This window comes from Tauraco erythrolophus, chromosome 5 (assembly GCF_009769465.1).
Source record: "Tauraco erythrolophus isolate bTauEry1 chromosome 5, bTauEry1.pri, whole genome shotgun sequence".
NCBI classification, from domain to species: Eukaryota; Metazoa; Chordata; class Aves; order Musophagiformes; family Musophagidae; genus Tauraco; species Tauraco erythrolophus.
This window is the reverse complement of record NC_141469.1, coordinates 22,805,830-22,820,833: the sequence shown is the minus strand read 5'-3', so window position 1 is coordinate 22,820,833 and position 15,004 is coordinate 22,805,830. Positions and strand designations below refer to the sequence as shown.

The 15,004-nt window shown below is 42.7% G+C and overlaps 1 protein-coding gene across 1 annotated transcript in view; it reads left to right on the top strand.

Annotated features, from left to right (window-relative positions):
* Positions 1-15,004, top strand: part of ATRN (attractin) — a 165,901-nt gene that overhangs the window by 118,314 nt on the left and 32,583 nt on the right. The window contains exon 26 of the mRNA XM_086611323.1: positions 8,823-8,901. Within this exon, the coding sequence (XP_086467449.1) occupies positions 8,823-8,901 (79 nt within the window). The remainder of the gene's footprint in view (positions 1-8,822; positions 8,902-15,004) is intronic.

The following is a 15,004-nucleotide window of genomic DNA, read 5'->3' as shown; positions in this document are numbered from 1 at the left end:
CGTGCAGGGAAACGGAGGGTTGAGGTTCTCAGTTTCATTACTGACATTTGTCATGATTTAGGTCAAGTAAGTCCCTCCAACCGGCATTGGGAGTGCAAGCTGGATTGCCAAACTCCAGTGCTGCTTAATTTATGGGGTATCAGAAGCACTGGCTGGACCAACTCTGAGGCACACAATGTTACAGAGAAGGCAGGAACCTGACTGTGCATTTGAACAACATCAGGCACTGTGGAGCAGGGCAAAATGTGACTTGTTTTCCGTTTCATTTGAGAGAGCTGGGCCACTTTGGGTGAGAGGGGGTGTGCCTCACGTTTAGAGGTGCTGTTACACTCCTGGAGCTCCTTCTGGAGTTGGTGTTGAGCACAAAGTCAGGTGTGTGGCTGTACATTACCGTTATTTTATTTTGCGACACGTTAACATTTTATTTTAAGCAAAGAAAATGTCAGTGGATAAAGGTTGGGTAGAACAGTGAAGTTACGGGGTCTTTAATATTGCATTATAATTGGCGCCGCAGGAGAAATGATATTCTAACCGTGGTTAACCTTTGCAAAGCTAAATGAATTGCAAGCAAACTGTGTTTTTCCTGTTTCCTCCTCTGCTTTTCATAAAATAGCTCTTTAATTTACAGATCTTGCTGTTGTCTTTCAGCAGATAGGTTGAGCTATTTTGGCAGTCTCTGGTAAACATTTTTATTAGTATCTGTGCTTCCTTGTCTTCCAGAAAGTCTTGTGTGTCACCACACCTATCTATGTAGTATGTGCTTCTCACCAGTGTACTTTTGCAAACAGGTGTGAAAATATTTATTAGTTTGAATAATTGGCCTTCTAGACTCATTGCTCACCAATGACACAGTTGGCTGTAGAGCAGTCGAGGATCACGCTGGTAGCTGTGCAACTTGTCAGGAGGAGACCTCTTGCTCCAAAACTCGGAGGGTGGCAGTGAGGTCACAGCACATTGCCGCTGCCATTCCTTTTCCAAGTGCAGCAGCCCTCAGAAACTGAAAACGAGAAGATGGAGATATTGACCAATAGACTTGCCTAAAAGATCAGAAGTGTGAAGTGAACGAAACTGAAGCCAAAGGGTCCTGCCAGAGAAGCTGTTAAGCCCTAGAGGGTATAAAAGGTGCTATAAACCAGGTTTGCTGTCTCAAGGAAAGAAACCAGATGTGGTGAGGACCTCACAGCCAGCATCCCTTGTCCTCTGTGTGGGACACAAGTGATGTTGGCCAGACCAGCTGGCCAATACATTTGGCATTTGTGGGTGTGAGAGTGTGAATGGGTATAATTGATTTTTCTCTGAGATTTTGTTAAATATAATCACCTTCAGCCTGGAGAAGAGAAGGCTCCGGGGAGACCTTGCTGCAGCCTTTCAATACTTAAAGAGGGCTTGTAAAAAAGGTGGAGACAGACTTTTTCGTAGGGCCTGTTGTGATAGGACAAGGGGTAATGGTTTTAAACTAAAAGAGTGTAGATTCAGGCTACATTTACAGAAAGAAATTTTTTGTACTGAGGATGGTGAAACACTGGAAGAGGTTGTGCAGAGAGGTGGTAGATGCCCCATCCCTGGCAACATTCAAGGCCAGGTTGGACAGAGCTCTGAGCAACCTGATCTAGTTGAAGATGCTCCTGGTTACTGCAGGAAAATTGGGCTAGATGACCTTTAAACATCCCTTCCAACCCAAATTATTGTATGATTCTATTTGCTGTTGTCATCCTGAGCTTTGTTACATTGATTTACCATAGACCTCTGATGTCTTCTACTGCACTTCTGTTCTGTGTCCTCACATGCACAGTTCACCCCATTTCTTGGCTGCTGTATGTCTCATCTTTTGTATCTGCCTTTGAAGTGTCTTTCTGGGGATGTCTCTCTAGTCCCATCATAGTCTTACAACGATTATTAGAGAAATGGGTGTTTACATCATGAATAGAACAGAAGTTGCAAGTTTTGTCTTTTCATGGTGGTACATGAAACCTCGTGTGCTAAGGTCTGAATAGCAAATAGTTGACTATTTTACTTTGGTCCAGATAATTGGACTTGTTCCTCAGAAAAACTTCAGTGGAAGCAGTATTTGTCTCCATAGAAGTCAGGCAAATGGTTCAATGTGCTGTATATTGTTTTTCCTGGCTGTAAACATTTGCCCAGTGTTTCTATTAAGTGGGAATGGCCTGTTGCAATAATTCAAATGTGGAATTGCGCTGCAGATATTTTATTTACCCTTTTTGCTTATTAAGTAATTTCTTACTGCAGCAGAAATGGCATTACTAAGTATGTGCCTAAAATACAGTCTGAATCACTTTTTTTTTTTTCCCGAGGAAAAGGAAGAGCTTGGGAATATCTTCATGTAAACTTTTTCATCTTGTTAGGAATAGCAGCATAGTTCAGGATCCATGACTTCCTTCTTTCCATGTCGTCCTCATCACTCTTTACTTTGTCCTCTACAATAGTCACATGCAAACCAGAGCAGTGAAGCCGTTTGGTCTCTCCTCCATTAATTAGTCCCATCATTATCTATGCCCATTTGTGCTTTTGGCCTTTACAGTCTCCTGTGACAACGTAATGGTTTGAGGTGTGTTTAAAACTTTATTGAGTGGGATTTCATTTATAACCTTCATTAAAGTTTCTGTGTGTGTTGTCAAAGGTCCTCTTCTTGCCCGTGCAGGTGATGGACTCAAAAGAGCAGTTCAGTTACCAGACATAGGTGTCCACTTTAGGGTGAGCCACATAGCTCTCCATGGATCGCTGATGTCATTCATTTGGGTGTTCGTCATGAGTTGAGTTGACAAGATGACCAGGTTAATGCAGAGACTGCAGAAGAGGAGAGCTGAGAATGGAAGGAGTCTACGGGGCCAATGCCATGCTTGGTCCCTGATCCCGCTTGTAGCTACAGCCTTGCTCAGACGTCTCTGCCTCTGAGTAGCTTGTTCGCATGCCTGAAAATAGTATGAGGGAAAAAACCTTCAAAATACAAGTCAGAATAACACTGATTTTCATTCCAGTTTCATCATGTGTCCCATGATTTTTTGGTGTGTTTCCTTAAAGCTCCATCTTCCAGACCTGCACAATGACTTTTTCCCTTTATTTGATGTTACGCCCTTTGCGATAGCATAGACAACTTGCAAATCTGAACCCTAAAAAGCAAAACAAACGAAACAAATTTGAAAAACCTTAAACAAACAAACAAAGATATATTAATATCTGCTTTCCCAAAAGACCTCAAACCTCTAGTTAGACTGATCTTGTGTTTATGGAAGCTGCCACCGTTTTACAGGATGTCAGATTGGTTGTGCCAGCCAATACGTAGATTTTTAAAACAGACTCAAAAGAAAAATAGGATCACCTGCCACAAACAAGATGGGTCGTGGCTTCTTAAACCTTGGTGCCTTCTTCAGCAGAAAGATAAGGTCATCAATCCGTAGATCAGATCTGTTGGTTTGCTGTTGGCTGCAGGTCGCTGCTTGGCAAAGGCCGACGGTGCAAACCCCGTGCGCTCCTTCAGCGCTATGTACTTGTTCCAATTATTTCGAGGTTTAATGCATCGAGTACTTAAAAATGTGTCCTATAACTCTCCAGCATATTAAAATTTGCTTTTAAATAGCACTTAAATAGCCTCCAATTCATCAAAATAATTTGGGATGTGTTCCTAGTAATCATTGCAGTGCTTTCTGAAATTATTAAGTGACCTATATATGTTAAAGCGCATTAGTATTGAAGCTGCTGTATATTTTGGCGTTTAAACCTGCCATTTTTACTAGCAATTCTGCTGTTGATAAACATTGTAGGAGAGTTTAATAATGGGGCCCTAATATGCCAGATGGATTTTTCTTCTTTCCTCTTGAGAATGCATCATATCAAAGTGCTGATGAAGTTTTCCAGCCATTTATAAATGAAAGCGTAGTTGTTTGAAGAGCTTTAAGGATACCTGGAGCGGAGAGAATATCGTCTCTGCTATGAAAAGGAGCTTAGAGTACAGAATGAAACCAGACAGGGTGTTTAAGTTCAGATTTTTGTGTTAGGATGGGAATACTCTTTGGTATAAAGAGCACTGAAGGCTTATCAACTAACGATTAATGTGTATGTTGAGGCCAGCTGAGGGGATATTACTTATAACCGTGTTGCTCATTTATTGTACTTAAATAATCTAATAAATAATTAAGAATTGCTTAATTAAGCTATTTATCAAATAGAATACTGTCCATAAAATATAAATGTAACTTCTCCCAGTATTGCAATATTTATGCAGCATAAGCATAAACTTTTATGACTTCTGTAGGCCAATGAAAGCTGTGTTTGGTAGAACCTGACCCAAATAAGGACTCATGTTCAGATTTCTATGGGATAAAAACTCTCCAGGCGTGGTAGAAGGCTCTTTTTTCTTCCAATCTAGTTTCACATCTGTGTTTTCTGGTTTCTTCTTTTGCTATTGGAAAAATTGAACTGATCTCAAACTGGACTCATCACTGGCCTTAGGAAGATGGAAATCCAGCAGCTGGTAGTTCAGGTACAGCTGCTGGATGTGCTCCTTCATCTATACGTGCAATTGCAGGACTGCATACAGACTGCACTGGGATGTTATGAGCCCAAGAACGTTTCTGTCCCCTTTTCTTTCTTTTTAGAGAGACAGATGAGGAGAAACGGTGCAAAAGTGTTGTTTGAGATGGGAGGAGCTGTGGAGAATAGACTTAAATGAACAGTGCATTTCAGGGATGAAGGAGGCTCTTGGTAGGCTGTCATTTTTGGAGAAGAAAGAAAAAGGAGAAGGTAAAACAAGTCCTCCAGCGAAGGTTGATTTTTTTAAAGCCATTTGGAAATGGATGGATATTCATCACTGGCAGAGAGATCGCTGTGACTGTTCAGGAGAAAGCAGGGCAGAGCACGGTGTTTGACCAGGCCTCTGTCAACCATAGGCTTTCACTCCAAATCATTTTCCGACATGGCTCTCATTCCACGCAGCTGTTTCTTCCTGCTACTTCCATATTTACACTGTTGCTTTCCAAGACAAAGTATGGGGGGGGGGGGTGGGAAATCTTCTTTTAAAGCTACTGACATGAAGACAGGTCTTTTTAACTTATTTCAGGATGGTTTAAGCTGAGTAAACCCAGCAGATAGATCCTGACTTGACTCTACCCCAGGGCTCTTCCAGCAGGTGATGGACTGCAGCCCAGCAAGCAAGCGCTGCCTTTTATTCCTCCCCGAGTGCTGCCAAGGGGAGGTAGTGCAAGGGGGGAAATATATTTCCTTAGTGATTTTACAGCTTTTGTGGGTATTTGCTGCCTCCTGGTGACGGTACAAAGATGTATGGTGCTGTTCCTCTGAAAAACAGGGTACTGCGGTGAGCATTTTAGAAAGAGTTTTTATTAGTCGTTAATTGTTAATTCCTCTCTGCATTTTTTCTTCAGAAAGTCTTGGCTGTGGTGCCAGAAGTGAGGCAGGAAAGAGAAACCCGTGAGAGACTCTGGCACGTACAGCCTTGTGCAGTGTTGTGTTTCGGAAAGGGGGTTTAGTATAAGGAGGAAGGTGATCCTCTTAGTTCTCCACTGTAACGTTCTTCTCCAAGGGAGTAAATGAATACATAGGGAGATGCCATGTTCAAATCAATCAGAAATAAAAAGTCAATATCTGACGTTTACAACTCGCTGAGGTCCCATGTTTTGCTAACAAGGAGCCATCCTCATAGGGGTTCAGCATGTTTTGACGTGTATCTTCAGGTCGGTGTGTATGTTCCTGGTGCTGTCTGATAGATACACGTGAATGAAGCACATACATCTTGTAAGGGTCACTTACAGAAAGGTGGAGATTTCCTTCACTTTGCTGACAGTGCATGGCACAAAGCAGCTTCATCTATATGCTTGACCTCTCAAGAAACTCCTCCTGAAGGTAAATGTCTCCAAAATGTGTCTTTGTAACACAGAGGTGCCAGAGATTGATGAAGCATCTGGCCTTTTTCCTCTGCCCTTTGAACTTCCATCTCCTTTCCCCAAATAAAGGGGTATTGAGGAGGTAGAGTCGGATAAACCAGGGCAGAAGCCCTTCCCTGTAAGCTGCATCTAAAATGCTTTATCCTGAGATGAAACTTCTCACTGGAGTCACGACACGGATGCGATCGCCTGGCAGGTGTTGCGCTTTGGCAGCCTGTCCAGGGGGCTCCTGCCAGATGTTTTGAGTATTGTTGTTTTCATGGTCAAATTAAATGTGGAGCCAGGAACAGTTTTCCCCGCTGCCTCAAAGATTTTCTTTTATTTCCACCCTCCGTTTGTACATTGATGGTAAAATGTTACTAAAAACAAAGCAGACCAAAGATTTAGCTCCCAATCTTGGCTGTGCTGGTTTTGCCTGGATACGTTTTGGATTTTTGCTGTTCAGGGCCTCAGAGATAAAGCAAACGTTGCATCTTTAGAAAGACTTTAGGTTTCTTTGAGGAAAAGGGAGGTTAAAAGAAGAAAAGAAAAAGCTTAACCAAAACCATCGAGTACGTGTGGTGGCACTGGTGCTGTGGGGAGCTAACAAGAGTCCCAAGACGAATGTGGGCACTCAAACATTCTGTTAGTCCGTCACTCACTTGTGCCTGTTCAGGTGTGGCAGCAGTGAAAATCCATCTAGTCCGAACATGACCTTGTCCAGGAGAGAAATGCTGTTTCCAGGTGGTAGAGATAGTCAGCTCTCACTTAATGCGGCGGCAGGGAGTTTCGGAGAAGAAAGGGAAAGCTGAAGGTATGAAATCCTCCGTCATCAATAATTCATGTCAACTTCTTTACCAAAATAGCAATTAAAGATTTAATGTATATGCTTTCCTAGTTAATGGGGGCACATTGGTTTTTACTGCAAAAGTCAGTAGTAATCCAGTGCCTCTCAAAAAGGCAAATAAAATAACCATTAAAAGTGCTTGTCTGAACTATTGTGTTCACAGAAAAACAGCCAGGCGTTCACAGTGAAGTAATGTCAGATTTTAGTATTTAGAGGAAACGTGGGGGAAGTGCTTTGGAATACATATCTCTTAAAATGAAAAAGGCCAAACAAATCTCTCCATGATCCTACTTAAATTTATAAAGAAATAGGCACCGTAGGAGTCTTTAAAAGCTGTGCAGGCGTTTTAATGCCGATTTAAACAAGTGCCAATTTTTTAGCATCGTATACTGTATGATAGTAAAGCGTATTTCTGTACATATCTAAGCTTGAAGAGTATGATCACGTTGCTTGCTGGCTGCCCCTTGAGTGTTTGGTGCCCGTTCACGCGCTGTTTTCACAATATATGGGCTATAGGTAGCGATACGTGATCAGGAACAGGCTCTCCACCTTTTGCATTCTCGGGGACTGGTTCCTGCTGTCTATCCTTTTATTTTTAAAAAATGATAAATATTTCTAAGTCTTTGCTCTACTCTTTGCTAAAGCATTTGCTGTCGTAGGGTAGGGCTGCCGGTTGCTGAAGCGATGATTGAAGGACAAAAAGCGCCAGTCGCTCACAGCTCGTATAAGGCAAAGGGCCGGGCGTTTATGGAGAGAGGGAACAGCAGGGAGCTGGTGGGATGAGATGCCATTGATCGTCATAAACTGTGGTTTTTTGGTCAGCAGCGCAACTGTGGCTTCACTTCCAAGTAGAAGAAGTCATCATTGGGGTCATGGACATTTGTAGGAGTAGGATGGGAGAGCAGAGTGGAAACCACAGCGTTGTTTGGAAATAGGAAGTTTGCGGATCTGCGAAAAGGGTCAATTTTTTGAAAACAGAGCTGAGTTTGTTTTCGAAGACGGGGAGTATTGAGTGGTCAGGGTCTTTCTCCCACCATAGTCTTTCCTACGTGGCTGTGGTCTCCATTGGGAGCCCCAGAACGGTGAGAACAGAGCCGTGCCCAGAGTCAGGGAGAGGCACACGCCGGTTCCCCCTCCAACAGAAGTCCCCGTTCAAGCACACAGAGCACAGCAGTCGGCGTAATTAGCGCGCTTTAAGAAATAAGTCATCTATTCTGGTTAATCTTCCTTTAAGTGCTCTCTTTAAATTCATGCTGGAGCATGGGACAAGAGGTTTGGAGACATTTCCTCTTACCCATCAGTGCGGTGCTTGAGGAGAGGGGCGTTCACTGGGATTCAGATACACACAAGGAAAAATTTTAATCTTAGAAAGCTGGTGTGCCTTGAAGTTGCTCATTAAGTATTCAGTGTGATAAGATCATAAATAAAGTTGGCTTTTATTATGCTTATGATTATTATAATAACTGCTTTTTGTTAAATCTGCTTCTTTGCATTTTCCCTAGAAGTTGATAAATCTATTCATCCTTTCCTCCTTTTTAGATTTAAGAAAAAGCAATATAGATTTGGGGGAATGAAGAAATGCCTGTAGTTCTGCAACGGCCGGTTAAAAAGAATCCAAATACTATATACTTTATCTTATTTTTGTAATTTGGAAAAGAAAAAATAATCAATTTTCTCTGCTTCTTCCAAAGCTCTTCTTTTTTGGGTTATCCTCACACTTTAAATATCGCCAAAGATAGTCAATATTGGCTTTTCCAATTTGATTAAATCTTTCAGCCTTACTGTTCTGAATTTCCTGGTGAAAATTGGTGGATGTCATATAAGGAGGTCAAATAGGTAACTTGGAAACAACAGTTTTCTTTGAAAATAGATGCACATTGTTCCTCACTGGGGGTTACAAGCACTGAACTGTGCGAAACGCTTTGCACTGCTGTATGATCTTTCATCAAAGTACCTCTAAGTATTACATGAACATTTAGTCTCTTTTTTTTTTTTATTTGCTGGAGTTTTTTGGCTGCTGTTACATTATGAACAAGGACAATAAGATTTATTTTTTTATTTTATTTTTTTTTCCTTTGCAGTTGTTTCCTGTCTTTGCTCCTGGTGGCAGCTGTGGTTTGGAAGATTAAACAAAGTTGCTGGGCATCGCGACGGAGAGAGGTTGAAATGACAAAATTGAATGCTATCTCTTAAATGACTTTTTTATAGTTGTTCTCTCTTGTATTTATTCGCATATGCATAGCATTAACCTTCAGTTAAGGATAAGCTCCACTAATCTATAAATGCTTTCGATTACAGTTTCAGTGACAAATGATGCTATTTTAGTATCCTGATGCTGCAGTTTTCTGTGAAGCACAACAAACACGGGTCAATGTCCTGCGTTCCCCAGACTCGAGTTGTAGACAGTGCAAATACAAAACCACTGCAAATTAAGAGATTCTTTACATCTGTTTCAAAAGAAAACAGACTGCGCCAACTCTCTGAACCACGTTAGCTCCTGCTTTAATCTGTTTAAAAAAGGACTAATCCCCATTTTCAAATTAAAAGCTTATCTAAATGTTTTAGGGTTATTTATGGTTTTGGTTTGATTTTTTTTTCCCATCCGTGGAATATAGTATAAGAGAAAGGTGGGAGAAGCCACCGACAATTTGGAAAGCTGTAGTGTACTAAAAAAGGCAATTTTCAGTGCTAGAGCTTTCTTCTCTTCACCTAGCCATGCACCATACCAGCTTCCCAACTTTTTCTTGTTTGCAGCGTGTAAAAAAATGTGCTTTACATTCCCAAAAATACGGTTCTTCGTTGTTTATCCCTGATACATTTGGTGGTGGTTTTTTTGGTTTTTTTTTTTTTTTTACTTTTCCACCACCCTTTTTTCCTGCTCCTTAATTGAAGCTGATTTCATGTTACACCCTAAGCACGCAGGGTGCCCGAGATAAGATGGCCAACTTGTCACTCATTAGCATAAAGAACGTGTCCTTATTTCTATTTTTTCAGCATAAATGCAGAAATGTGTAGTAGAGCTGTGTAAAGAAGCAAGTCCTTGTGTGCCACAAGGCAGACGACTGCACATTCCTGGGCTTTTCTGGCTGTGGGAGGAATTAAAACCATGGAAGGCAAAGCCCTGTATAACGTACAAATACAGCAGAGGTTGGGCTGGACTGTGACTGGGATTATTTTTAGGAGCTTTGTGTCGTGTGATCTCTTTACTTGTGTGCAAAATGAGAGAAGCCAGACTTTATTCAAGTGAGTCCCTGTGCACTTTCTATATGTAGGTGTCTATACATCGTCACCTGAGACCAGGTGTCTTTTCCTAAGGAATGAGGTGTGTTTCTCTCCTGCTCTTGGATTTTAGGGTGAAATCTGCCCATTCCCATAGATTTTTTTTCCTCCTAGCTGTCATGCTGGGATGAAGCTCTTGGCAGCTGCAGGCACTCAGCCGTGTAACTGTTCTATTCAAGGGTGTTTTATTCATATGTAGTAATTGATCAAGGGTGTTTTGGGGATTAATTTTAACAGCGCTTAAATTCTGTGCAAGTGCCCATTTCTTGCATATCTTCAGAAATCTGCGTGTGGTTGTACTTTCCAGTGCAGTAGTGGGAATAGTATAAATTTACTCAACCCGAGGATCTCCTTCCTTGTAATAAAGCAGGATGATGTCTGATAACTCTTTTCCTCTTCTTCCTCTTTCTGCTTCAGATGGTTTTACTCTTACTAGTGAACTCAAACGCATAATGTAATCAGTGGGTTTCAAACAGATAACCCTTAATCTTTGAAATAATTTCAGTCTTTGAGGTTTTCCGTATTCTCCGAAGGTAGATAAATTTTGACTAGGACAGCTGGTTTTTTCCTTCTCACTTTCTTGGCAAGAAGGTGAGCTGGAGTCAGCATAATGTTCCCCATTGGCTCCTGGGGTTTAATGTTATCTAGGAATGTATAAGGAATATAGTCTGAGAAGTAAATGCTGTGCTTTGGAGCTCAGTTAAAATGTTTTAGCAGTGGCCTAAACAAAAAAAAAATGTCTCTATAAATGAAGTTGCTTTCATTCTGATGCATCTTTTAAGGGAAAAAAGCTGGGAAACTAGCAACATACTGGTGTGGTTTAGTCTAAATTCACTTTTACATATGTGGCTATTTGATGGGCAGTTTATCAGTGTGTTCTTTTCCTGGCAGATTCCTGGTTTTGGTGTTATTTGTCATACTCCTCCTTTTCGTGTAGTGCCTCTATCTTGTAGTTCATAGATCTCTGCTATTCCATTCCTTTTTTTTTGGAAATACTTGCAAAACCTGAGGAAAGGGCTTTAAATCTTTGCCATGCCATTATTAGGAATATCAGTAAAGAATGTCTCCAGAAACAAAAGTCTGTCCAAAATTTCTTGGTATTCTCTCTTTCTGGTATTCTCTAAGATGATTTTATAGTTGCAGGGTTTTTTTTATGCAGTCTCTCAATAAATCCTGGCAAGGCTTCCTTTAAACATCAGTAGTTAAAATAATGATTAATAGCAATTTACTACTCTGAAAGTTTTAAATGTCCACAAGTTTACCCTTGTTGTTCTGGGAATGTTTCTGAAGCGTGTGGGTTTTAGATTTGCCAGTCTTCCTTCCTTTGGAGGTGGCTGCTCTCTTTGGTTTTCTCCGTTATCCTTACAGGAGTCTTGGGTCGCAGAGTTTGCAGGCTGGACTGGGAAAAACAGATTTCGATTTATCACCTTTTTTTTTTTCCCCTCTATAAACTGCTAACACAGTCGATGGAGACCACCTCCTCCACCTCCTCTCACCGCATTACAAATTAGAGGCAGGGTGAAAGAAAAGATGATTCAGCAGTGGTGGCAGGACACCCGATTCAGGCAGCATATTGTAAACTTTAGCTTAATATATGCTACAGCCCTGGAGGAAGATATTTGACTGGTTTGAGCTATATTTTTAGAAGTAGACAGGTTACAGTAGCCTGTCTCCCGTGGGTCATGCTGTAGTAATTCTGCGTGTGTTCTCTAAACTCAGCTCAAAAGTAAGTAAAATATAATGCAATCTGCTGGTAATTCCCAGCTATCAATCACTTCTACTTCCAGTATAAGCATTGCGAGTGCCTAACTTCTTATCGCAGTGCAGAATGAAAAGTAGATAGGTGAAGCTTAATCTGAGATACGTATAGGACAGAAAAGGGAGTGTGTTGAAAGGTCTAGTAGTGAAAATTATTCAGACAGTGTTGCTTGGAAATTGTGCTGGGAGAAGTTGTACAGCTGTGCTTGGTGTATCAGGTTAATGGAACAGAGCAGCATGATTTGATTGAAACTAAATTTGCATTACTCCTTACTGAGAAAGCAATGTACTACAAACACCAAAATCTACATCAAGATCTTGTAAAAATATATAAGATTCTCCTGACTTCTTTTTTCCCTTCCTTTCTGCAGCATCCTCTTTGACCAGCTGCTTGCACGTGTCAGTGCTGATGTTTCTCAGCCTTAAGGCTAAAGGGTCTTTTGGGTGTGCAGACACGGCGTATCAAATGTGTAGCTGTAGGAAAATGAGTTTGGAGCACTGAGCAAAAGTTCAGGACTTACAGAGTATAAAACTTGACCTGAAGTAAAAATGGGAACAATTTGTGTCATATCAGGCATGGAAGAGATGGGATCGTAAATTGTGTGTTTATTCCCTCTCCAGTGAGCACCAAGTTTAAGCATCCTCAGACATCTTAAAGAGGGGAAAATGGAAATAAAAAGGCAGCTTTTATAGCAAGCTCAGGATGAGGTGAATGACATGAGGAAATAGGGGTAGGAGACATTTCTGTCTCCTCTCTAGAAAATGACGCGTTAAATACATCAAGGTGGTAATAGAGAATAATGCACAAAATACGAGAATGGCATTAGAAATTTAATATGCCCATCTGCTGTCATCAATTTTTTGTCCAATTGTTTTATTTTAGCATCCAGATCCTATTCTCTTCGCCTTCAGTCTGCTGCTTCTCCTCCACTTTGCACAAGATAGAGCTCCTTGTAACATTTCCAGCAAATGGAGTGTGGACAGAGATTTGACTAACTCAGTGTAGCTGTCTGTGTGAGGGTCAGCTGGATTGCTCTCCATGCCGCTTGGGACGTGTTGGGAGCATCATAGAATGGTTTGGGTTGGAAGGGACCATCAAGATCGTCTAGTTCCAACCCCCCTGCCATGGGCAGGGACACCTTCCACTACACCAGGTGGCTCAAAGCCTCATCCAACCTGGCCTTGAACACCTCCAGGGATGGGACAGCCACAACTCCTCTGGGCAACCTGGTCCAGTGCCTCACCACCCTCATTGCAAAAAATTTCTTGGATCTAATCGAAGTCTACCTTCGTTGATTGCCCCATGTCCTATCACTACATGTCCTTGTCGAAAGTCCCTCTCCAGCTTTCTTGTAGCCCCTTTAAGTACTGGAAGGCTGCTAGAAGGTCTCCCTGGAGCCTTCTCTTCTCCAGGCTGAACAACCCCAACTCTCTCAGCCTGTCTTCATAGCAGAGGTGCTCCAGCCCTCAGATCATCTTTGTGACCCTCTTCTGGACCTAATTCAACAACTCCATGTCCTTCTGATGTTGGAGGCTCCAGAGCTGAACACAGCACTGCGGTGGGGTCAGGCAGAGAGGTGAGACTGACTGGCCTGTATTTCCCAGGTTGTCTTTTTTTCCCTTTTTAAAAATGAGGACTATGTTTCCCCTTTTCCAGTCAATGGGAACTTCACTGGACTGCCACGACTTCTGAAATATGATGGATAATGACTTAGCAGCTTCATCTTCCAGTTCTCCCAGGACCCACAGATGCACCTTATCAGGTCCCATGGACTTGTGCACCTTCAGGTTCTTTAGATGGTCTTGAACCTGATCTTCTCCTACAGTGGATGGTTCTTCATTCTCCCAGTCCCTGCCTTTGCCTTTGTCCCGGTTTTAGCTGGGACAGAGTTTTGGGTTTTTTTTAACAGCCGGAGGAGCTCCCTGTTTTGGTTTTGCTCAGAGGCTCACTCTGAGAGGAATGTCGATAGCAAGCTGATGTTTGTGGTTGGAAGTGAAACTCCAAGGACTTTTCAGTGTGCGGAGTGCAGAAACGCGGCGGGATGGGGGGGGAGCGTGGCTGGGACGGGGGGGACACGATTCCTCATGTCATTTGTGGTGGAGCTTGGGATTGAGGGCTAGGCTGGCCAATCGGTATTCCATATCATGCGGCGTCATGCCCAGTGTAGAGGTGAGGGGCAGCCGGGAAGAGGGGCTTTTGCGCTTTGGCTCTTTTGCGCTTTGGCTTTTGCGCTTGCTGCGTTTTCGCTCTGTTGCTTTTCCTTCCTTCTCTCTCTCTCTCTCTCTCTCTCTCTCTCTCTCTCTGTCTCTCTCTATTTCGGGGCCTCGCGTTCGTCCAGGATTGCAGCTTCGGGACGAGACGGGCTTCGCATACGAGGGGGTGGTGAGCACCTACACTGTATTAAATCATTGTTATCTCAACCCACGGGTTTCCCGTTTCTTCTTTAATTCTCTCCCTCATTCCTGGGGGTGGGGGAGGGGGAGTGACCAGCTGTGTGGGGGGGGTGGTTTACAACCTAACCCACGACAGCCTTCTGTGACTTGGGCTGTGCAGCTGGAGCTCTTGCCAGTGAAGACTGAGGCAAAGAAGTCATTGAGTACCTCAGCCTTCTCCATATCCCGGGTAACCAGGTTTCCTTTTTCCTTCTGGAGAGAGCCCGCAATTTCTCTAGCCTTCCTTTTACCACCAATGTACCTGTAGAAGTTTTTCTTGTACCATTGATGTCCCTGGTCAGATTGAACTGTATCAGAGTTTTAACTCTCCTGACTTTATCTCTGGCTGCTCAGACAATTTGTCTATATTCCTCCCAGGCTACTGATCCTTGCTTCCACACTCTGTAGGCTTCCCTTTTGTGCTTGAGTTTGTCCAGGAGCTCCTTGTTCATCCATGCAGCCTCCTGGTGTTTCTGCCCGACTTCCTCTTTGTTGGGATGCACCACTCCTGAGCTTGGAGGAGGTGACCCTTGAATATTAACCAGTTTTTTTGGACCCCTCTTCCCTCCAGTGCTTTATCCCATGGGACTCTACCAAGCAGATCCCTGAAGAGGCCAGAGTTTGCTCTCCTGAAATCCAGAGTAATGAGCTTGCTGTGCTCCCTCGCCTCCCTAAAGATCTTGAACTCCACCATTTCATGGTCACTGCAGCCAAGGCTGCCCTTGAGCTTCACATTCCCCACCAGCCACTCCTTGTTGGTGAGAATGAGGTCCAGCAAAGCACGTCTCCTCGT